The sequence below is a fragment of the Ciconia boyciana genome, chromosome 2 (assembly GCF_034638445.1).
Source record: "Ciconia boyciana chromosome 2, ASM3463844v1, whole genome shotgun sequence".
In the NCBI taxonomy this organism is placed as follows: domain Eukaryota; kingdom Metazoa; phylum Chordata; class Aves; order Ciconiiformes; family Ciconiidae; genus Ciconia; species Ciconia boyciana.
In genome coordinates this window covers 47,226,342-47,251,937 of record NC_132935.1, presented here as the reverse complement: position 1 = coordinate 47,251,937, position 25,596 = coordinate 47,226,342, and the positions used below count along the sequence as shown (strand labels likewise).

The 25,596-nt window shown below is 40.5% G+C and overlaps 1 protein-coding gene across 16 annotated transcripts in view; it reads left to right on the top strand.

The window, feature by feature from the left end:
• Positions 1-25,596, top strand: part of DTNA (dystrobrevin alpha) — a 230,448-nt gene that overhangs the window by 174,222 nt on the left and 30,630 nt on the right. For 10 of the 16 annotated variants that reach the window (XM_072852538.1, XM_072852536.1, XM_072852534.1 and 7 more), the window contains 7 exons: positions 1,188-1,293; positions 3,883-4,049; positions 6,524-6,648; positions 11,959-12,039; positions 13,792-13,815; positions 13,937-14,026; positions 20,296-20,388. In XM_072852538.1, coding sequence (XP_072708639.1) covers positions 1,188-1,293; positions 3,883-4,049; positions 6,524-6,648; positions 11,959-12,039; positions 13,792-13,815; positions 13,937-14,026; positions 20,296-20,388 — 686 coding nt within the window. Of the gene's footprint in view, positions 1-1,187; positions 1,294-3,882; positions 4,050-6,523; positions 6,649-11,958; positions 12,040-13,791; positions 13,816-13,936; positions 14,027-19,592; positions 19,671-20,295; positions 20,389-25,596 lie in introns of all 16 variants that reach the window. The other 6 variants (XM_072852549.1, XM_072852543.1, XM_072852544.1 and 3 more) reach the window with 6 other exon arrangements.

Below are 25,596 nucleotides of genomic sequence, written 5' to 3'. Positions count from 1 at the left end.
TAAAAGCACTCCACAACACACGGAGATGGTACATATCACTGCATAGCTGCTGTTTTGCTTCCTTATGGGGTAACCACAGTTCTTCAGCAAGTTAAAGCAGTAGCTTATGCAATCAGATATGAAAATTTAGCAATCCCTTTGGATATGGGGAAGCTACTTAAATATGTATGTCTATAAATTATATCCGCACACATTCTCAGCAGGGCTCAATATTTTTGCATCTTAATTTTATTGTAAAGGGAGGCTCAGTTGCTGACTTGTTAAGTACTCTCTGTCCTTGACCACCCAGTAGCTGTGTACTTTAGTCCACACTTACATAGTCAGTATACTAGGTAAGAAAGAGCAAGTATGGAGGAGATGTCTCAGGCTGAAATATCACCTCTAGGTCTGAAAACAATAAATGAACTAAGATTTGTGCTGACCTTTTGCAGATGCCTAAGAAACTTAAGGCCCTAGATTACATTTTTTAAACCAACAGGGATATTTTAGAGTTTAAATCTCTTTGAAAGATAAAAGGTCATAGGTCTTTAAGTGCTTACAGGCATGGAGAGTTTAGGAACAGTTCCAGTCCCTGAGTATGTGCAAATACAACATCCCACAATCAGAGCTCACCCATAACTAGTTGCCATCACTCAACAGATAAGCCTAGTTTCTTAAATTACAGTAACACAATTGCCTGTGATGGTCTGTCCTTACCCTGTATTTGTTTTGAAATTATACTGCCTTGTCATTATTTTCTTTCATTTTCTTTGTTGGAGTACCATCAGTAATTCTCTACAGTGGCTTCTCACGTGAAAATTGGTAATACATGGTGATACCCTGCTTGCACTTGTACTCATTACGGGGTACTCAAAACACATGAGAACATGAAGAGTTGAATGCCAACCTTATTCACAAAGCATCTTCAGGCAATGACTTCAGAAGAGAGTCTTGAAGAGAGTGGGAGCTAGGTGTCTCCAACCCAGCCTTGTGAAAAGGACTGCTAGTCGTCAGTAGTATACATCGTAACTACTAAAAATAGTCCAGAAAATCTTTGCTAGTATCACTTCTTCTTTTTAGTAAACCAGGTCTACAAGCAAACAGTGTCTGAAACTTGTTCCCAAGTGTTTCTGTAAGGACAAGATAAAATCATTTTGATATGTCTAATTACTGTTTCTTTGTGCATGTTTGTTTGCTTGTTTGAGCAGAAAAAAGTCACATTAAACACTTTCTTGGATACTCTCATGTCTGATCCCCCGCCACAGTGTCTAGTGTGGTTACCGCTTCTGCATCGACTGGCAAATGTTGAAAATGGTAAGTAAGAGCTGCTGCCAAAAAAGATCACAAGAGTAAACTTTTGTGTGATGATTTTCTCACTCTGTGGATGGTTTTGTAGGAGCTACTGTACTGGGTTCATTGATTCCATGTGCTATTTTTACAGTGACTGGTAAAATATTTAAAGAATCCTGTTGGTCATTCAGCCAGGAACATGGCTTAATTTTTGCTGTGCTCAGGAAATTATCCTGATCATGTCCTCTCCTCCTGTGCTCTGGATAAGCAAAGAGCAATAGGACTTGATCCATTCACACACTTACATTTGGTAAACTATCAAGGCCACAACTTTTAATAGCTATGACATATGGCAGCAGAGAAGGAACAGCTTGGCAGTTTCTGTTCATGCAATATTCTTGGCAGGAGATGTCCAGTGCAGTGCAAAATACCGGCCAAAAGGTCCTTATGAAGGATCTCCTCCTAAGCCTACAATGCCAGACACTACACTCTGAAAAGGAAGTTCCACATTCGTCCTTATGCTTTGCTTGTGTGGAATATGAGGATTTAACTGTGATACGCTTCTTTCTCCTCAAGGGTTGTCTTTTCCGAAAATGAGTAGATCACAGATTTTAAGACAAGAAGGGACCATGAAGATCAACTCATTTGATTATTGCACAGTGCACGTTGCATGTCTCTGGACAGTAACATCTTCCTCAGCCTTCCAACTTCTTGAGCACCTGGGGAAAAGTTCACAGACTCACAGATGTAGTCCTCCAGCCAAACCCTTCATATACTGTAGAAGGTGCTGCTACACTGAAAGTGCAGGGGCAGAGCTAGAAACCTTGTGCATCTCATCTCACTGTGTGCACCACCAAATTGCAGCCCACAAACTCTGTATAGTTCCTCGTGTAGTTCTGGAGGAGTTCCCCTGCTGCAATGCAGCCGGCTTCTGCTGTCCAGAAGGACCAGCACTGCCAATATTAAATAGAAAAGAAACATGAGACAAGAATCATAGAATCATAGATGGTGATTTAGAATCATAGAATCATAGAATATCTCAAGTTGGAAAGGACACATAAGGTTCAAGAAATGCCTTTGTACTGTCTTGTTTATCTGGGTGTACTTGTTCCTAATGTGGCATTTCTTGCTTATGATCATCAGGAGGCAATGATGCTGACAGTCATTATTCCAACACTTTAAATCTAGAAAAAGGAAGATTTAAAAATGGAGGAAGTTTATACAAAAATTTTAAAATATTAATTTAGCAAGATAAATAGATTTTTTGTAAACAATTTTCCAGCCCAGTATTTTGCCTCAGAGGTTGCTGTGTAAGGGGCTTGTTGAAAATTCCTGTGTTGCTGCTCCCTTGAAGGTTTACCTCTAGTGTAACTGAAGCTTTGGAATGCTGCGGAGAAAAAGAAAGGGGCAGGGGGGTAGGAGGAAGAAAAAATAATATCTACTCATCTTGTTGGGCAATAAAAGTATTTATACCATATTTCAAACCAGAAAATGGGGCTGGTGGAAGGGGAGGTTTGCAGCCATTTTTTGATGATAAAAGGAGAAGGAGGAAGTTGTACATGTTCTTGTTCTAAATAAATCCCTCTTCCACTGAAAGGCACCAAGGTGGGTAAGGCAATGTTCCCAAGTCCTTCTTGGCTACAGAGCCACCCACATTCCTCAAGCTGCCATCCATCCCTGCCATCCATCCCTGTCCCTCACCAGCTTCACACTGTTTCCCAGCCTAGAGCACTAACCCTTTCTGCTGCGAAATTCTGGCAAGGAATTAAAACCTTGACACACTCAGCACTGATCCAAACCCTCCCAGACTGAACCTTACAACAGAAAAGCAGAAGGTGCCTGGGAACGAGGAGATGTACAGTACCCCGTGGTAAATTAGGTACATGCTGTAGTGAGGAGAGAGGAACAGAAGTAGCAGTATGGCCAGGAAGGGGCTTCAAAATGTCATGATTGGTGCCTTAGCATGCTCAGTGACTTGAATCCTCGTTGCTATCTGCTTCGGAGTGGAACAGAGAACAGGACCACACGAGTCCCTTCAATGGCCAGCTTTCCAAATCTGGGCATCCAAAGCTAAGTGTTCAACTCCATGTATAGGTACCTAAATGACGCCAGTTGTACAGATGCGACAGCAGTAATTAAGAGATAACGACATGCCTAAGTACATTTTTGTGCTTCCAGTAATCAGACAGCCGAGTTTGCCTTTTCCTCCGAGGCACATCACTTTACCTCCTCAGAGCACAGCAGAACATTCAGCTTCCCCCAGTAATGCAGCTGAAGGGTGCAGGGGATTTTCCCATGTATGAATTTCCTCTATGGTGTATTCTGTTAGACACTCAACACATTTTTCACTGCTGCGAGCAGGAGGTGGAGGCATCAGCTCAGAAGCGATGAAGGGTTTGGTGCCCAGTGTAGGAAGCATTGGCCATGGCTCAGCACAGGTTGCTGGGCGGCTACTCAAGTTTTCACGGGTCAAAGCTGCGGGCGGCATCCGACGCTGCAGATGGCTAGAAACAAAGAAGGGATTCGCCCTTCAGTTCGGGGCTCTGTCCTTAAACTTTTGCTGGGGGTTTCTCTGCTTTGGTTTACGGCTCGGCGTTTCTCTCTCCTGCGCAGTCTTCCACCCCGTCGAGTGTTCCTACTGCCACAGCGAGAGCATGATGGGGTTTCGCTACCGCTGCCAGCAGTGTCACAATTACCAGCTCTGTCAGGACTGCTTCTGGAGGGGCCATGCCAGTGGTTCCCACAGCAACCAGCACCAAATGAAAGAGTACACGTCATGGGTAAGGGAAGGCTCGCGCCTCGCTGCAGACTGCTTTGCCCTCCAGCTGGTGGAGAAGCCCCTGGCCGCAGCTCCAGGCAGCCGTCCGGCACGGGGAGGCCGGGAGCCGGGCTGCCGGTTCAGATCGGCGACCCCGTCAGGGAGGCTTTGGCCTTGGGAGCTGTCGGGAGAGTGCGGAGGTGGGAATGGCCTTTTCTGGGTGAGGATCTGGGGCGCCTGTGACGGTGCGTGCCGCGGGGAGGGCAGCACAGGAGGGGCTGGCAGCAGGGCACCGGGCGCACGGCAGCTTCTCCCGTTCTCGGTAAAATCGTCATTGGCTTGCTCTGTTTGGCTATGTGTAAATGAAATGATGAATACTTAACACTCATTCATCAATATTTTCAGTCGAGTGCCTGCAGCATATGCGTAGCATTTGGGATGGTCCTGGCACTGTAGATTTGAGCATGGTCACAGGCTTAGATCCATGGTAGTGTTCACTGTAGAGAAAAACACACTTCAATCTTTTCGTTGTTAAACAAAATAATACAATGCTTTTTCTAAGCTGAAAGAGAAGTATCAACAGCTACATTAACCTTCTCTGAAGGGCATCAGACCTGGGGGCTAAGCTCTCCACGGACTGGAGCAAAGCCCCAACAGAAGCTCTTAGTCACAGAGCATCCCAGTCCTTCAGGGTTAAATCCAGAGACGGGCAGAAAAATCCTAACTAATCTCAAATATTACAAAAGTATATCGTTACAAAAAAAAGAAAACCATGCATATAGCACCAGCTCACATTTGTACAGCACTTTGTGTGTATTTTTTAACAAAGTTCTGAAGCCTAACACTTTTAAAATTTCTGTTTTTCTGTTGATGGAGCAGGCAAGGGTTAAATTTGACATGGTTTGCTCTGTATGCCAGGCACACGGCCCTGCGATGCATCCCAGCAGATCTGGGTCTGTCATTGTTTTTGTGGGTCCTAATTGCTGCTTGTTGCATAGACACGAACAGCTTGAGTTTAGTCTCTGAATAGGAGAGTGCCCACTACGTAGCTCTAACTCCATTCCTAACAGCAATTTGTGCTATAAAATCATTTTTTGCTGTAGCCAGGGAGCTGTAATTATAGGTAGGAAGTAATTGGAAAACTTAAGATTCCTGCTCAGCAGAAGACAAAAACGTGACTAGATGCCTAGTGCTTTCAAATGTTTCCTTGTCAGAAACAAATGTTTTGCTTCAAGTTTGAAATTGCCTTTCTGTAGTGTTCATTAGTATTTGTTCAAACCTGGTTAGCATTCTCCATAATGCATCTGTATCGAGCTCCACATGCAGATTAAAGGTGTTCCTGGGTGCAGTGGAACTCAACTGTTCTCAACGCAGAGTGAAATCGCATTTATAATGAAAGACAAAAAAGCCTGAACTTTACATATTTAGGTTGGATTTCTGTAATAGAAATATTTCATTATTATCTTGATTACAGTCCTAAGTTGATGCAGGATGTGTGTGCACAAATGCAATACCACTCCTGTTAAGTTCCAAAAGGATTTTTAAATTTCAGCGTGTACAGCTGTGTTTTGGGGGGAGGAGGCAGTGTAAGGATCACTACCCCTGTTTTACTGGCAGAGAGGCTGAATCACAGACAGGTGGGTTGGATTCCCTGAGAATCTCTCACACAGCCTAAAAGACACCCTAGATCTCCAAGCCCTTCCTTAGAAAAGTGTTCAACTGCAAAGAGTGTCCAAACAAAACTAGAAAGCAGAAAATAGGGATTTTTTTTTTTTTTTAGACTCGCTGATGGGATTTCAGGGTGAAAAGCATGCTTCTTGTGCAGAGCCTCCCCGTCTTTTGGTGACAGTGACAGTACGTCAGCCTCTTTGGGCACGCTGTCGCCATGGTGGGGAAATTCCCACCATGCACGTGTCTCAAATTTCCTGTTCCCCGGTGTGGCAGGGGCTGCAGCGGCCACGGGAGGTGGAAGAGGAGCTTTATAACAGCAGCTAAACAGTACAGGGTGCTGGGGCTGAGGAGGGAAGTACTAGCGAGGAGAAAGAATATAGCAGCCTTGTGCCTGGCCCACAACTAGGAGGGAAACCGTGTCCCGTACAGTGTATCTGTATGGACAGGCATACACAGATTTGTTCTGCTTGCATTCCCAAGCTGGTGAGGTACGAGCTGGCTCCAGTGCAGGCAACATTAACTTTGTGCTGTCCTTCATTCAATACTACCCGAATGCAGCATTGCGAAGAAGCCATGGCAACTGCATCTGTCCATGTCGATATACCCCCCGAGCCTACCCTGAAGGCCCCTGAAGGTGCGAGCAATCTTTCCTCCAAACTGAGCAGTCTTTGCCTTACCAGACTTTCGGTGTGGGAGGGTGGCAAGGGGGATGTCAGTCGATAGGTGTGTAAGCCATAGAGCTTCCTGTTGTTTTGTGCTTCCTATAGCAGAAACAGTATGCACCTTACTTGTCCAGATTACCTCTACCTTCCTTGTTCCTCCCAGAAATCACCTGCTAAGAAGCTAACTAATGCACTTAGCAAGTCTTTAAGCTGTGCTTCCAGCCGTGAACCTTTGCACCCAATGTTCCCTGACCAGCCTGAAAAACCTCTAAACCTGGCTCATATTGTGTAAGTATCTGTGTGCTGTAGAGAAAGTAAGCTTTGTTGTAGGAGTTGCTTACACCGAGTGTAGATACTATAGCTCTGAACAAAACAGGAGGCAGCTGTGGCATATCAGGCTCAATGCATCACAAGTGCAAATTTGCTGATGGGGTATTTAGTATAAAAATGTTCTTCTGGTGTGACTTCACTTGAAAAGTCAGTGGGATATATGCATATAACCAAATACTGGGACACAATGTTCGTATGTCCCCATTCTCCTCAAACAATATCCATGCAATTTCATAGAGTTTCAGCACTTTGGGATGTATTCATGCTGAGAACATTAGTTTCATCATCTAGAGACTCTCAACTTCAGTGTGTCACAGATATGTCTTGACACAAGGCACCAGAGAAAAGTGAAGTCTGACCAATTATTTTGTTGAAATCAGTGTCAGTTCTTGCTGACTTTAGTGGAGCTGTGGCTTCACCCAGCTCTGAAGAGTTATATGAGTCTGCATAAGAAGTGTGTCTTTAATTGCCAAGTCACTTGAAGAGAGTCTATTATCTTTACATTTTGATATTTTGGGAAAGCAAAATCATTTATTGGCATAGTAGTTTCTGTTACTACTTCTCTGCAGGAGTCAAAAAACTCAAAGCAGAGAGAAAATGTATTTGTGCAGGGTGGGGAAATTATCACTTTGGATTTTTTTTTCTAAAGCATGTCCATGGGCCATAGTGGCAGTTGCTCAGATTTTCTCATTTATCAGTTTGTTTTACCTTTGCTTCCTGGGTCCTTAAAAAAAGTTAAATTTTCCATAGAATTCAGGAAAAATCAAGACATTGGTTGGAAGAAAGTTACAAAGTAATTAACTTGGAAAAATTATTCCAAAAATACTGTCTTTAAAGTATTTCTCTTATTCTGATATATTTCTTAAGAAAATATCTTTCTTAATCATCTTCCCAGGGGCCCTGACTGAAGCATTTCAGGCAGCAGCCATTAAAATCGTATGTGCATACTGCATATCTGTGTTTCTGGCTGCTGGAACTATTCCAGTCTGTAATTATTATACATATTTACTTTTGTCAGTACTGAATGTTTGTATGTAGCATCTTTAAGGGCAAGTGCACACCGGCCATTGTGGGCTGTGCGACAGCTGGAAAGTTCACCTAACCTACCTGACATTTTAAGGATAAATCATGCTGATGGTCCTCCTCGTGTGGTTATAGCAGAACTTTTTCAAGGCATAAAAGAGTGCTCTGCTCTTCAGACACAAGGTGCCTCTGACAGATACGTAGTGCCAAATCCCTGTTACACTCGACTGTCAGTTAAAACCCCTGCACCTCTTTGTGGAGTTCTAATGGGAGGATGTTGTTCTTTGGAAGAAATCATCCGGAGTTGGATCTGCTGAGCTACCCTACTGCTGTGCGTGGTATAAAAGCCTGGCTCCGCTGGCACATCAGTGATAACTTCACAGGGCAGGTTTTGGCCATCCTTAAGAGAAATGGAAAGAGACAGGGAGCATGAAACTGAAAGAGAAGCCTCTGTTCCCTGTTGGCTGGAGGCCCTCGAAGGCCTGGGGGTCTGTCAGAAGATAACGGGGAGTGAAAACTGGGCTACTGTGAATGGCTTAAATGCATTTAGGCAAGGCAAGGGGAAGGTACCATAATTGAGTAGGATCTGCTCCAAATCTTTGCTGTGAAATTCACACCTTCCCTTCTTCCTAACTATACAGACATAATTTAGTGTGATTGGATGTGAGAACAAATGACCATCTATTTTGTTTTATGATAAGAGTTTCTCTTTATTCATAGATTGAAGGCAATATAACTTGGCAGTATATATTGGCTATAATGATACATGAGTGAAAAACCTGTAAGTTGTGGAGGTAGCATGATCTACAGCATAATTCACATAAATTAACTGAGGGGAGAGATATGCTACAGTACCTCATTGAGAATATCTTCTCGCTGATGTGATTTTTATTTTTAAACATAATGGAAGTTGAGAGAAACAGCTCTGGGCAGGAATCCAGGCAAAAAGGGTTTTATATGTGCATTAAATGGAAGAATTTTGGCAACAAAACAGTATCCTTTTCTTAGCTTCTAGCTTAAATGGGGACAAGTACTCTCTGCATTACTATACAGCCTTTCCTTTTCATCGTTCTTCCACCTTTGAGTTGTACCAGACAGAAAAGCTGCATGGGTTTTTTGTTTTACTGGTGCCACACAAAATTTTCAATTAAGCAAGAAACACATCTAAGGCTCATCTGGAGAAGTGTTTATCAAGGTGTCATTAACCTGATGGAGGAACTCCCCCCACTGATGGAGGGATCATTTTTCCTTTCTATACATAAGATTGACAACAAAAAATAAACACCAGACTGCAGAGATGACAAATGGCATGGCCAGTGCATCATGGAGGTAATTTCAAATGTATTCTGGACTGGCCTGACTTCATTTCCATCTAAGCCTGTGAGAGCATTATTTTTCACATCAGGGTGAAGAGGTTAGACCAGCATGGAGCACTTTGGAAAATTCCTCTTATTTAACTTGGTTTATTACTGTGGGTATGTGTTATGCCATAACATGCATTTATTACATAGCATATTTGAATAGTATTGTGTTTTCTGCCTCCTTGAGGAAAGTTGGTTATCCTCAGCTCACTTTTATCAGAAAGGTGAATCACTCACTTCCAGAAGTTTAGAAATAACCTCGGAAAGATATACATTTATAGTCAATAGCTGAGTTTTCCTTTGCTTTACCATAAAGTCTGCTGTTCCTGTCTTATCACATTACACAACTGTATATGTATGTTGGAACATCCATTTGATATTCAAGCTGAACCTGAGGAGTGTGACAGTGGGCATCAGCCTTTAAGGAACTTGCCTTGGGAGAGCTCAGATTAGTTTAATATGGTTTTCTTTGTGTAAGAATTGACAAACTAATGGTAATCACAAAACCTTAGCAACACCTTGGGGTTTATAGACATTTGTACACAAGAGTAACTCTGCATATGTAAACAGATCAATGACCTTTTTATGCATAGAGGCTCTCATGCTTTCTGCAGAATCAGGGTCGTAAGAATGGAGTATGTCCAATGCACTACTTAGACCACGTACATATTAAACTGTCAGTTTAATTAATGATCTCTTTTCCATTTCATTTTGGCTGCAAAAGAGATACTTGGTGAGTATTTTTCTTCTTTAGTACACTTTTTGGAGGAAAAAGCTTGGAAAAAATGCGATAATCTCATTATTACCAATCCTTAACTTTTTATCAGATTCCAGAGACAAATAAATAATTGTCTTTGAATACAGAGGCAGTGAAAGGGAAGAGCTCTTTTGGAGGTTAGAAATGTTCGCTTCCACCCCTATTTTGAGATAAAGCTTAGAGAAGACATTAACCTGAAGTGTGTATGTGATGATCTGCTGAAGTCCATGGGTGCCACGTACCCACTTCCTACTCAGTCAGCAGAGGCAGACTGGGTGCAAGGCAAAGCAGAGCCCAAGCTCTGCCAAGGGAGCACTCCTCCTGCCTCCTTCTCTGGGACAGTGCTGAGAACCCGCCTCTTCTCCCTTCTCCTCTGCTGTTTAGGACTCCACAGCTCAAGGTTGGGCCCATCTTTCAGAAACCCCAGCCTGTGCCCGATTAGTTTTTGAATGGGTTCACCGGCCAGTGATTGCATTGAGAAAAGGAAAAATGCAGTAGTCGCTTGTAGTTGGTATGAACTATTTCTCCTACATCGATTACCAGTTTACAGTTCCCAGGCAACAAAATACTGGTTGCTTACCCATTAAAGAAAATTAGTTTCTAAGTATTCTCTCCAAGTTTATTTTCAAATCTCTGTATTTCAAGACTCATACCACAATGACCTTTCCAGTGGATTGGCTCTGATCATGGCCTCATCCAAGTTCTTTCTAGCAACGATGAAGGAGTCCATGAAAAATAACATCAAACACTTCTCCATAAGTACATGGAGCACGAAGTGCTACTTCTCAAATTTGTGACTGACCAGAACTGGTGTTTTTCATGTGGACCTGCAGACGCAGGGTTAGGCTAAAACTATATTTTCATATAAATAAATAACATGCCAAATCCTACATCTTTCTATTCCCACTTTGAAACTTCTTACAATCGGCATGGTATTGTCATGCTGAGAAATCCATTTGGACTCATCAAAGACCACATTTATGATTGTTTTCTAACAGTTACAAAATAAGAAAGAAAGCATATAGCAATAGTTCACTTCTGTGCAGAACTGGCTTTCTTCATTTCTTACAAATAGTTTGGATGACGGTTGTCTTGCACAATTGGAGCCCAGTGAATATTTTGCAGATGGCTACTATATTTTGATTTGTATATCTGCAGAATTCAAAAAGCAAGACAGATCTTTCACAGAGCTTAAAGGGGATATTAACCAACTTGAAATCTAGGCAATTTGAAGTCTGAATTATATATGGCTTCAGGTTCTGCTCATATCTGATTGAAAACCCTGTGATTTTAATAACGTATTTTTCAGTTTTTCCAGAGTGTGTATATCTTTTGCCCAATGTTGCGTAAGAAGTCCATTAAGAAGGGGAAATTTCTCTTTAATGGATACAGAAGGAAAAATTATGGACAAAATATTTTTAAGAGTAGACAATAAAAGAAAGCAGAAGAAATATACCTTCTCATTTCATTTTTAGTAAGAGCAGGAAATAAAGTATGTAATAATAAACCCATCATTATTAATGGGGCCTCTTAAACTAGATAGTTATTTTAAATTTTGATTTGGGGGTTTGATATACCAGTTGAAAAGCTTTGCAGTTAAACCAGTTTCGTTCTACATGTGTTTTATGGGATACCAAGGGCTATGGGTTCACTGTGGTCACTATGTGGATATGGTAGCATTGGAGCTTAGCGCCAGGGATAACCTCATTAAAAGATGTGTAATTTATTGGCACTTACCCCCTGCAGACCTCCCTGCTGCCACAGCGAGCCTGCTACCAGTGCTCAGCCTAGCTGGTTGAAAGCAGTGACTGCACCCGGGACTACAAGCTCTGGAAAGGAAAAATGGCGTAGTGGCTTTTTTGCCCAAGCAGGGGAAAAAATCAAGCAAGTTGCTTAAACTCACCTCAGAACACACAAAATCATTGTTTCCTTCCCGGCCTAAGTAACAGTGTGTTTTTATCAACTTCTGCTTAAAAACACAGCATCTTTAATTTGGAACTACGGCTACCTAAAGCAGAAGATGCCAGTAGTAAACAAGAAGCTCATTCAATTCTCTGTAAATAGTGTTGCTGATGGAGGGGGTTTTTGTGCAAAATTAATGCAACTGGATATTCTGCCTTCTTCTAGGCCCCCCCGACCTGTAACCAGCATGAACGACACACTCTTCTCCCACTCTGTTCCCTCAGGAAGTCCTTTTGCAAACAGAAGGTGAGTTCTTATCCTTATTTATGTTAAACCATAATATGATAGTGGTGGAGGTTTCAATTTTCAATTCCCTCCCAGAAGAAAACTAAACCAAAAAACCACCCGCAAAATAAAATTAACAGACATGAGCAGAGAAATGCCTTGGTTATTTTGGACTGATACCCAGATATCTGGATGGAGAACTGCAGTTAGGGCACCCCAAGCTCCTCACAGCAGAGCACAGAACTTCAGTTCTCATTTGAACCATTACGTCCCGCTAAAATGTGCTCACATGCAACCTAGGCACCCTCCCATAGGGGCTGAAAATGGGTTGTTGGTGAGAAGCCATTTTATAGCAGCACTGTGGGAATAGGAACTGGGACATGCCGTTGCCTACTGGGAATGCCTGCCTCGTACTGCAAGATACGATATGAACACAGAGAAAATGTGTTCATACTTGCAAGATATAGCAAGACATCCTTACTCCTGTTAAACCATTCAGATTTTCATTAAAGGCTACAAGAGAGAAGGAGTAGTCTTGGAATGTAGTGACCCTTCAGCAAACAAACCAGAGAAGAGTCGTCAGAAACATTAATCCCAAAGAGAAGGTGCTTGCAGCTGACTATGTACATTTTGGCTCAGTATTTTGGCTCATCCAGCCAAAATATGTGTGTAGCGTTTGCTGACTGTTTCAGCCAATCTATGTAAGCCTACCAATGCACATAGATGAGAAGGTGGCAGAAAAATAACTTCCTGCTGTATTTGGAAGATGAGCGATATGTCTTCCTTCGGTGCATTTTATTGCTTGGTTTCTGCTGTATGTGTCAGTGCTTCAGCGTTCCCAAATAACCAAACCCAATCTCTGGGTATGCATGGCTACATATTTTAACACTAAAACCAAACCCGCAGTGTACCACACTGCAATGTCAGAGTAAAGGTGGTTTACTACTACTTTGATTTATGAACTTTGTTACCAGGAGCTATAAACTGTAAACTCTCAGTGTTATCTTGGTGCAAGTAACTGCTGGGTGTGACTGAGATGCTTTTTGAAAGCCAGTCCCAAAGCAGCCCCCAAGACCAGATCTGCTGCCTATACAGACAGTGAGACTGCAAATGCAAATTCATTTCTCTCGTTGGAATATATGGGATTTTATGTGCAAGGCAGGATAATCTATTTGTGGCCTCTACAGGACAGGTCATTAAGAGCAATTAAAAGTGTAGCTGTTGCTTCTGTTTATCCCCAAGAAGGCCCTGTGCTCTTTCAACAAATGTATGCTTTGCCATTTAGGCCAGGGGCCTGCAGTAATAATCACAGCACTATCTGGTGTGCTGCTTGTTTTTCTTTACATGTGAAAAATTCCTGATTATTTTACTTTTGTGTTCTTTAGTAATTCAACTGTCTGTCTTTAACTAGCAGGATTAAATGTACATAATTCCTGAGCCATTAGAATTCCTTTTTTCCTGGAGGAAGCACTCCTTGATGGAGAATGCCCTGAAGGCAGGAGACAATAAACCCCCCCAACCATAGGTACCCAGACTTCTTTATAAATGGATAGTATGACAACCTTATACAGTAAAAAGTTTCCATGATGCAGCAGTCAGTTCTGGCTTTTTTAGAGTTAACAGTACCCTGATATGTAAAACAATTACATTGCTTGTATATTAAAAGTTTTGTAACTTTTGTTTCATTGACCTAGCAGGATTTTAAGTGTTCGACAGCTTATTATTTTTATCTTCATCTCTTATAAATTTAATTTGCATCTTTTTATTCGAAAGAAAAAGCACCCTACAAACTGTCAGGTCAGTATCCTTTCTAAACGGTTGCAAATTGCATTTATTGTAATGAACCCACTCTGAACACACAGCTCTCTGTGTATATTTTTGGGGGTATTAACAAGGTTTCGTTGTTTGAATCATTCAGGTTACTTGGGGGTATAAATGCAGCCAGTCCTGTGGCTGATGAGCATTCTCTTATAAAGCTGTATGTAAATCAGCTTCACAACAATTCACGGTCAGTATGAGAGCACTAACCCACTAATCGCCGTAGTTCTGTAGCTCATGCACTAAATCATTAGCGATTCTGCTAAACTACTAAAGATATTCTTTAAGGAAGGCTCTGGTGGGCTAGAGGGTTTCTGTGGCTCTAATTAGTCTTTTGAATAGACTTCCTGCTGGCTGTGGGCTTTGCCAACTTCTCTTGCTTCTGCACAGCACTAATCTTTCATTTTACCCTTTCACGTAGGATTAACGTTAATGTATCTAGTGAAGTTGGAAACACTAGTTTTGAAAACTGAAAAAAATACACCTTTATGGTTTCATTGTCAGTGTATGACTTGCCTGTTGCGTTCGTGACCGAGGAACGAAAGAGGCTTGTATGAGAGCCTGGAAATGACTCCAGGTCTCATAGCCAGCCTCCTTTTCCACAGCTCTCGCCACTGGTGGTTACTATTCTGCAGTTAGCACCACTTGCCAATAACCTTCCCCAGGCCCCTTTGCTTTGCTTTTCAAAATGGCCACAGAAAAGGCTGATCTAAATCCTACTGAAGCTAATGAAGACTTCCCATTTAAGCAGTGAGCGTTGGATTTGGGCCGATGCCTCTGGTTGCGGCACCATGTTTCCAGCATTCCCTCTCATCTTAGTGACCCTAAAGAAAGAACCTATTTCATTCTGCATAAAAGAAATATGCATTTGGATAAGAACAGTTTCCCCATTTTTTTTACTGTGGAGTATAATGACCTTTCTTTTTTTCTTTTTTGATTAATCCATGAGCATTAGCTATAATTCAGTAAGAAAGTACTGAGACCAAGGTACTTTTCTGCTAAATGCCAAGTTCTTCGATCTGTATTAGACTAATAACAGTATCTTAATTCATTCTTTTAGGTTTTACTATTATTATTGCCCTGGGAAAATCAGGCCTCATTAGTGGAAGCTCATCCTCTCATACATCAGAGAAACAGACTTTGACAGCTCTGTTTGCAATTGTGCTGATTTTATATTAAATGCTCCATGATTCATATTATAATAAAAATTGTACAAACTCAGGGTAAAATTTCTAGCTGAATGTAATCAACACTGAAAGCTCTGCTGGCTGTGTTTTCACTGCAGATAACTTATGGTTACTTTAATTTGTGTTGCAGTCTAGTCCAGAGGTTTCAGATAGCTTTAAAGAAAGTTTTTATGTAATTAGAATGTTTATTCAAAGGAGAATTGGCACAGACTGTCATTTGTAGCATGGTATTCATTTCAGCTAGTTGTGTTCACATAAGAACATAACCATTCGCAACCAGTTTCTCCCTGTGGCAGCAAATGCTGAATTCAGCACACTGACTCATTCTGTTGCTGGAAATGGATATGGTCTCATAAGTTCAGCACAATATCATCTTCATTTCTGGATTCATGGGTGAAAAAGGGAAATGAACTGGGAAGAAGAAGAATCTTATTAGAGGAAGGATCTTTGATAACTAGTAAATATAATGACAAATTGTAGGGAACAGCTGAAAGGAGATTGAACATTATATGTTATTTCCAGTTTAATTGCATCTGAAGCACTGATTTTGGGAGGGTACTCAATTATTCCAAAGCTCAAAGGAGGTCAGATTCAGGCTTTCCCTGAGATGCTTCTTAGTTTCTTCAAGCCACTTCAGAATCAAAGTCCGCTTAAAATTACTCTGCTTGTTTTGCTTAGTTTGAGCCAACGAGTCCATAAGAGAGCTTTAATGAGGGAGGTTGGCATAACAATTACAAGCACCTTTCTTCTAAATATATACAGTGTGAAAATTGATATCAACAATATGCTCTGTACAGCTCAAGGACAACTTTAAAGTACTTACATTAGAAAAGAAGAAACAAAAAATCTGTGATCTTCTCCCAAATACCAAATCACAGTCATTTGCTGCAATGACAGCTACTGTGTGATTAAAACCACAAGTTCTGTAGTTTTTTTATTGTAGCTAATATTCAGTTTTTAATCTCACAATTGTTTTTGTGATCTCCGATTACCTAGAGGGCAGCAGAACAAGGGAATATTGCTGCAGAGTAGGTAATGCCCTTGCAAACCCAATGAATTGGATATGTTATGTCAAAACAGGTAAATTGAGCATTATAGAAACTTCTGTCCAGTTAAGAGGAATAACTCTATACCCTGAATTAATGTTTTCTTCCTTATTTGGATTCTTTTGTTCCCCAGCTGCAGTCTGTCAGTGCTGCCTTAAAGTACATAGCTACCATAGTACTGGATACAATCTCTTTATCTTTCTTAATAAATGTCTTCTTTAAGCTACCAAATTATAGGGCTAAGGTGGGATAAGAGGAAACAGAACGTTTTTTCTTGCATTTTTCTCAGCCCCCCCTCACAGCTAATACATTTAGTTCTTCTAAAGGAGTAATAAACTGGCATAAACAGAGTGATGCAGCACATTCTGCTGAACTTGAAATTACTTGGCAATTCTGTGGTAGATAGAAAGAATGCACTATACTATCAAATGCCCATAGCCAGGGAGAAATTGAGCCTTACTTAATGCTGAGTCAGAGTACCTGGTCCCTTTTTTGAACTCCACGTAAAAGCTAAAAAGAATTGGATATTCTACCTGGGCATAGCAAGAGATTAGGCCAAATTTCTGTATAACAGCTAACTTTGGAGCAAAACATACTGGTTGCTGCTGTTGTCCGTGTTTCTATCTCTAAGGAGTGTGGTAGACTTGAACTGCATCTTGCCTTTGTATGTTGTTTTCAGAACAAGATGAGAATCCTCCTTATTTAATCAGCAATATTCTACGTGCTAAAGGAAAGGTTTATATGTCTGATTGTTTAGTAGCCAGGCAGACACTAAAGAGAGTATAGCATTTACACCAGTATTGTTAGGTCTACAACTTTGTAGACATCTGCTCAGAGTTGGAGGTTTTGTCTCTTAATTTGGATGGGGAAGCATTCTTTGGCATCTTACAAAATGTTCCATTTTTACAGGAATATATCTTTAAAATATATGTTCCAGTTGGTAGGACCCAGAGAAACTCAATGTGGCCAAAACAATCTCTGAAGTATTAGCTGTATTTTGGGGAATATGTGGAGGATGTAGGAAGATGTGGAAGAACAAGAAGGACAAATGTCAGATCTTCCAAATGAAGGAAGGTTGAAGGCAGAAACGGGGACAAAGATTGAAGGGATTATACAAGAGACAGCCTAACCTTGGTATCCAAAGACACTGAAATTATGAAAGAATTAGTAAGCACCTGGAGGATAATAAACCAGTGAGAAATAACCAGCATGGATTTGTCAAGAACAAATTATGTCAAACCAAACTAATTTATTTCATTGACAGGATAACTGATCCAGTGGGTAAAAAAGAAGAAGCAGATATGATACAGGTTGACCTTAAAAGGACTTTTGACATAGTCCCAGGTGACACAGAAATACCCAAAGGAAATATGGAGTAGGGGAAATTAGTATAAGAGCAATCAGTAATTAAATTTTCAAAAGTTTGCTGTCATTCTAGGAGGAGGACGACATATCGGCTGGGATTCTTGAAGGTGCACTATGCACTGTTTCTTGTAATGACCTAGTGGGAGCAATAGAGTGAGCGTATGCAATTTGTAGATGGTACAAAGGTTGAAATAGTTGTGGGAAGGAGTGCTTGGAGAGCAGTTTCTAAATTAAAAAATGAGCTCAATTGCAATGGTAGTAATTGATGTCCAAATGATCTGAAATCAGTTAGAGGAAACTCAGTAATTATAAGTGAAAAGTGCTGTAGCAAGGAAGCAAATAATCAAATAAAAGATGGAGCATAATTGGATGGACAGAAATATTTTAGCAGAGGACCTAGCAGTTGCAGTGAACCACAAACTAATTGAAGTCAGCAATACGATTGTTAGATTGCATCTGACCCTGGGACATCATGTGGAAAGCCATTAAAACTCATTTCCTGGAGGAGGAGACATCTGCCTGGAGGTTTGCACCCAGTGTAGGGCAACAGCATGGGGACAAATATGCTAACCAGCATGACAGAGTCCAGAGGAGACACCCAAACATCAGAAAAGCTTAGAAAGCATAACTCATAAGAAGAGTTTGGAAGATATAAGTTTGCTTAATCAACTAAGGAGGAAATGGACGTTGATAAACATGATATCAATTGCTCAATGAGTAACATTTGCTTGCCTGTCCCACCACCCTAACTATGTTGCTTCTGGAGCATAGGAGAGAACTTATGGTTGGTAGAGGGGTCATCACACTGCACTGGGAGAAAGCAAAGCACAAAATCTGCCCTGGGGTCTTTGGTCTCCCATTGTGGCAATATATTTATCTTTACTTTAAGAACCAAAAGCTGCATTTTTGGCTGAAATGGCACACCCTATATCCCTTGAATGCATTTTCCTTCGGTAACTGGGCAGAAAAAATGGGTGGAAAACATATCCTTCTAGATGGCATGGAGCATGTTTATCTGCGTGGATATTGCTTCAGTGGAAGCGCAACACACATAAGTAGCCTGTCGATGGGCATAGAACTGTGAAGCATGCATTTTTTCTTGCTGTGCAGTACAGCATTTCATTCAGCTATCTTCCAGATTTATTATTGGGTTCTTAGCACACCCTTCAGTACTATCCTTTTCAGAACCCTGCTGCCAACCTTGACCTCCCAAAAGGAGGGGAATGGCACACACCTCATCTTACTGAATTCCTTCTTTGTCCTAGTATTAAAGGTTTTGATCTTCAGTCCATCAGAGCCACATCTGCTCAGACTGATCATGCATCACATTTGTGCAACATCATCTGCCTCTACGCACACACACCCCCTGCCCTGGATGCATCGGTGCATGCGTGTTCATGCACCCATCTTTTGATCAAAGACATTTACAGTATCAGTAGCCAAACCAAAAAATAAAGGTGAATAATTTTTAAAAAGAAGCAAGTAAAATGTCTTTTTGTTTTGCTTTGTTGTTTTTTACACCAAAAATGCGGCAGCATGAAAGAAAAACTAACATTTAAATCTCTCCATTTTTAGCCAGTGTTATCTTATTAACGTGGATATTTTAGCATTGGGAAAGATGCAGTTACTGCAATCCATTAAATACTGTCATTAGGGAAAAAAGTGGGTTTGGTGAACTATATATTTTTTTAAAACAACAGAAGAACAATACTTCTGAAAATTAAACTGGTGTATCCCATCACTGGATCTAAGCAAGCACATTTCTGTAGATTATTGAAACTATGTTATGGCAAATGTGGAGAAAAGCAATTTAACTGTTATGGTGAAGCTTTCCCAGGTTGAAAGCTGCATTTAAGATGGTGTTTATCTCAGACTCCACCTGGAAACTACACAAGCCTTCAGCTCTCCATTTGTGAGAGAAGCACATTTTGTTTGTCTTTTCTGTAGTGAAGGCTTTATAGTTTGCTTTTGGAGAACAGGAGGGAAAACTAATTCCTGATTTTGCATTTCCTGAATTTTTCTAAAACTTCTTTAAAGCTTCTGTTGTTATTTTTATTCAGTCCAGGGCACTTGAATGAGTTTCTCCAAACTCTGTTCTGTAATGCATTTCAGACATCACTGTTTACCCTCTTCTTAGTTTTCCTGTGTTATTAACTAGCTCTCCTTCCAAGAATACTGAAGTAGAGCAGAGCAAACTGCTGGCTAGGGCTGCTCCAGCTTTCTTGAAAGGCAAAGGGTAAGTTAAAGAGAGAATATGTTCATAGCTTGCACTAACACAGCTAAACCAAAACCTTTTCCTCTATTCGTCCTGCTTTTAATGTATTCTATAAACGTCTTTCCTGAGAAAATTGTGATAACCAATTAACCCAGTGAGCTAAGTAGGGCACGTTTAAATATATTTATGTACACCTGGATGCGTGAGGTCTTGATCAGACACTTCCAAGCAAATCCAACTTGTGATTTCAGTATGTTAATCATGTGTGTAACATATGTATATTTAATGAGTATATGCAATACATAGTATATTAAAGCAAATAGTGCCAACCTCACAATCTGCTGTATTTTGAAATAAATGATACTGTACAGCTCCAGTCCCTGGCCTGATCTGGCATCTCACTGATTTCTGAGGCTGGCTCTGTAATCGAGTGGGATTCTACCATCCTAAGCCATTAAATACTTAACATATAAATTACAATAATAACAAAATAATTTCTGCACTTGTTGGGTTTTTTTTTTTAATAAGAACACTTAAGAATTCGTTCCTAAATTCCCATTTCACAATCTTACTTGCTCCTGCTTTCTCTGTTTATTTCCCTCTGTCTGTCCGGACCGCACCCTCTCTCCCCCCAACCCTGTTTCAGGTTACAGTACAGCCTCGATGTTGCAGACAGGCTGGCCGATGAACATGTACTCATCGGGTTGTATGTCAACATGCTGCAGAGCAACCCCGCACGGTTAGTGCAGGTTTGGCACCTTTGGGGACCCCAGGAAAGGGACGTTGGTCGGCCAAATGCTCTCACTGTTTCCTCCTGGCTACAAGCTGAAGCAGCTCTTTATGAGCACTAACCTAAAGGGAATGCGTATGAATACGGGGTATGTCTCCCAAAGTTGGTGGATTGTGGCAATTGCTGTTATTCTCTCTAGCGATGTTAGGTAGCAAGGTATTGCAAATAATTGCGTAGTTAAGAATGGCTATACAAATTGATTTGGGATACCATGCTCTAGTCAGTGCAGGACTTGGCGATGGTACAGAAATCTTCATACAACGATGACTAACAAGTCCGTGTTTTCAAAGTAATAATTTTTGAGGTGATATATAATGTGTAGCTTCACCTTACCTCGAAAGTAAGAAGTGGTAATAGTGTGTAAACAATGATAATAATAATAATAATAGGAATTTGCTTATTAGCCTCGTGAAGGAAGGAGTTCATTTCAACTTTTATGTACATCAGGCATTGTTTTAAAATCTGCCTGATTTCTGCATTGTTTGAATCTTGTATATAAATTTGCCCCTATCTGTCATTCAGACTCAAGTATGACAGGTTTTTAAATGCGTGTCTTGAACACAGTTCATTATTTCTGCTGGAGTGAATACAGAGATTTGTCTGCTAAATCCACCTGCTGTCCCAGCATTGCGGATGGTGGCATCGCAGCAGGCCACCCCGGGGAGGGGAAACACTGGCTTGCCTCTCCAAGTGCAACAAAACTCTAGACTTTGCAGCCCTGCACCAGCAAGGTGGTGAGCGGTGTAGTATATGGCCCTAGAAAATGTGGTACTGAACAGAAAACTGTACCGTGTTTCTAACAAAACTATGGTTATGAGATTTCTTTTGCTCATAACAAACTCTTTGGTTTCCCGTACTGCTATTGCAGAATATTTCCCAGGTTAGGAGAAACTCTCCATTGACTCTTATGTGTAGATAAGGCAACAAGCAACTTCTTTTGGGAGGGTGAATGCAATGGTTCTCTGCAGTCTTAGAAAATTCACTTCTGTGTGTAGCGCCAGTTGAAAATGGGGGTAATTTGCCATGGAGCGGTGCCCAGTGAAGGAAAGAGTCTGCCTCCATTGGTCTGGATCTGCTCTGCATCCCACTGGAATGTGCCAGTGGGGAAAAAAAAGGCAAACTGGTTTTTAGTGAGGAAAATGAAAACATTTTGAAGGGGAATTTCATTCCTGGAGCAGCACTTCCAGAAAGCAGCTTATTGAGTAATATTTACACCGTGGCTGTGAAAACAAGCTGTTGGGGGCATGTGTTTACACCAGTCATTGCCCACCCATAATTGAAGAGGACCGGAGTACACTACCACTCGGTCTAGTTTGACAGGGAGAAGGAAATGTGGCCTTGCCTAGCACGAGTGACTTACTTGATACAGTTGTTCAAGAGGCCAGCAAAGACTGGACCTGGTTTAGAGTCATTTTTGGTGCTAGGCTACTGATGCTATGTCTGTAATTCATTTAGCTTCAGTGAGGACCACCAGTTAGATCCCCTTGTGAGTGCTTAGCCTCATCTTTACCATATTCATCCTCTAAATTTTATCCAGTATATTCCAAACTGTTCCTTCAAGCTTTTGAGCCAACCTCACTAAGTCATAGTACACTTCTATCCAAATACCCACATGCAAATTATGTGCCATAACATCCTTCAAATCGAATGTTTTTGAGGGATGAATGGAGAGTGACTTATAATGGCCTTAACTGTTTAAATAACCGATGCAAAGTATATTACATAACACCTGATTACTGACATTAAATCAATGCCATCGCAGCATCCTCAACAAGAAACAATCATCTCAGTTATTTATTAGATTGGATTTTGACAGATGTAACCGAGAGGGACAGCAGTCTTAGTCATGCATCAAACCCTGCTGCATTGCCATTTTCTGCTTTGCTGCAATGAGACTGGTAGTAGAGAAAGTGAATGGTTATATTTTGGTAAAGACAAGAAGAACAAAGTGTTGCCATCCTGAAGGTCCTGTGTGAAGCCAGCTTCTAGGAGAGGTAGGTGAGGCCTCTGTAGGAGGCTCAGCTGCTGCATCTCGTATAGCCTGGAGAGGCATCTTCAGGCAAAGGTGAACCCCTTCTGCGCATGCCCCAAAGTGGCTGGATGCAGTTTGCTCAAAACCCACACAGCTGTGTTAGGATGGTGCTGAGTTCAAGTTATTTCACCCTGCGGCTCAACAAGATTTGATAACTTGAGTAAAGCATGTAGTTAACCATAATCAGGTAGCTTCTGATTTAGGGGAGGCTGCAGCTAGCCAGCTCAGCTATTGTATCTGCTTGCAAAATACCGCATGTACATACCCATACGTGCCATCACATATTTTCAAGTGCTACAGGCAGCCAAAGATGAAAAGAGAAATGGTTGTAGCTGGACATTCATCTGAAAGAAAAACCTACAGAAATACTTTTTGAGCATGATACATAACATTATCTTGAGAGCTATATAGTAGCATTTCAAAACAAAACGAGGGGGTCTTTTTAGATTCTGAGTCAGGCTAATTTATAGTAGCTAATGATCAGCCCAAAATAGCCCAGTATACCTTTTTTTCTGTTTTAAGTGCAGTTAGTATTTGTATTTGGGGTTTTTTTAGTTAATTTAATTAGTTTTCACTGCTTATCTTTATTTTTCATCTGCAGTTATTTGATACCGCAACTAGAAGTACAAGTTTTCCTTTCCATCCCTCACAGGCTAGTAAGCTACTTGAGGGTTTTTTAGACTCCGGTACTCCAGGGCAAATTAAGAAACAAGAGAAAGATATATATATAAATAGATATAGATATATAAATTTGTTATTTATAGTAACTGTATGGGTAGAAAAAGTATCCCTTAGCCAGGTATTTTGGTTAGTTTAATCATAAAGTGTGTTTTAGCATGTAAAACCAATACTTGATATTTAATTTAGTTCATCTTTAGTGTCTGATTCTAAAAAGAACTTTTAACTGCAAATAGTTTTCCTTTTCGATCATATAAGTTGGAGACATCACCTGGTTTTGAATATTAATTCCACATATTTCAGTCTCTTTCTTTTCAGGTGGAAAATAAGATAAAATATATTATAAGTAGAATGTTATTTTTGTTCTATAGAAAGTTACTTCCTAATTTTTTTATGTTATACTGTGTAGTACTGTGGTGAGTCATACTTCTGTACTATAAAAGTGCCATGCTATTCTATGGTATTTTTAAAAATGTTTATTAAGGGGGTGTGCACAACAACTAACTGTAGCTAGGAAGGTTGGTCAAATCTTCCCTAGAAAGAGGAAAAACATTCAGAGACCCACTAATTACAGAGGAAATGTATAGACACTTGGTTCCCTTGAACAGAGTTAGTTTTTATAATTATACTCACATACCTTAGTGATATTAACATTTTGATGGTAAATCTTGGTAATTCTAAAGTACATGGCAAATTAACAATAGCAAAGGGCTCAGATGATGTGTCTCAGTTTGAAGTGCCTTAAAACCAGGGCAATTTTGAAAGTGTCGCAGATAAACAATCCTCAGAATATTGTGGGTTTTGTGGGTTGCTGTTAGGACATTGTTCTTATAGCCCTGAGGCTTAGAAATGTACCCTTTAATTTGGTAGTATTTTCTATAGTAAATTATTTATTAAGTGACGGTTTGTGGAATAAGGGCATGTCATGAAGACCTCTATTGCAAAAATTTCACTAGAGACTGGCATTTCTGAGACTTTTCTAACCAGTGGTGACATAATTTTAAGACCATCAGGGGACATCCATATCACCTATTGAAGGGTGCCTACTGCAGAACAGGATGATTTGGCACATCTAAAGCCTGAGAAATAGCAAAGATCCTCCGGTGTCACTCTTCTGTTCACAGGCTATCATATTTTTCATCCTTTGCCTGGGGTTTTGAGATCCTTATTTTTATGGATCTCCTTTAGACTGTGGAATATTAAACAGATCAACTAAAGCCTAAAAAAGAAGCCCTATTCTACAGGCAGTAAGACTGGATATTCACTCTACATCTGAATGATAATAAATCTGCCAGACCAATTATTGCTAATAATTATAAAGTCTTTAAAGAAAGGGTCACTAAAGGAGAAGCAGTATTAAAACCATTGTTTAACTTTTTTAGAAAAGAAGGATCATCAGCAGGATATTTGTATGCAAAATGTTCATTTTCTTTCGAAAGGATGCCTGAATCATTCTCTTGAGGGTCCCAAATTCTGCACACATATTCATAATATTTTAAGGCTTGTGTGTATTTCACTGCATCATTGTCCATGAAGTTACTGAAGTAAAACAGAAGTGAATTATGCCAAATCAGAACTCTTGAGACATAAAAGTCTTGGCGATCGAGGCTAATGCTGCTGTGCATACCTCTGTGCTTAATGATCATGTAGAATAGGTACATTCCAGAATTAAATTTATCTCAGACAGTGAAATTTAATTTACAAAGCTTTGGGGCCAGTGATTTGTGGCATTCATAGACCAAATTTGACATGCTGCTACATCTATTTTATGACATACACCTATACATAAATATATATCAAAGACATTAAATAGCAAGTAAGAATCAAAAAGCTGCAGTGGCTTGGTTCATTCAGTAAAGTCGTTGTCTCAGGGGTTAACTCACATCTTGGAACTATGTTGCAGATTGTGTTATGCCAACAAGTGGAACCATAATCCATTATTTTTCCAGGATGGATAATATGGTTGCACATTGCTGTAAAAAGGAGAATTGATGCTGAATGCTTGCTGTTTTCATAGCCATCTGCTAGGATGTGATGTTTTAGTCATTATGGAAAAATTAAAAATGAATTACACTGTCATGAAAGTAACCCTTATTACCTGGTTTGCATAATTTTATGTGTCTGTAGGAGTTGCTTCCCCCTTTCTTTCTCTGGATGACATATCAGGACAGTAAGCATGAGTATGTGAGAAGCAGAACTGTATAAAATTTAGAAAAATACCTTTAGCTTGGGTCTTTTCAGAAACTGAATCAGTTATCCCACAAGAATCTGAGTAAGCATAGAATTAAGCTGTATGTGTAACAAAATAAATTACACATAACCAAAAGTCAGTGTTCGTCTACCACCAGAAGTCTTGTATGTGGTCTGCCACACAAGCTTAGCTTACACAGAACTCCTCCGGGTCTGACTTTTCATAGCTTTACTGTTTTTCTAAACTTCATGTTTGT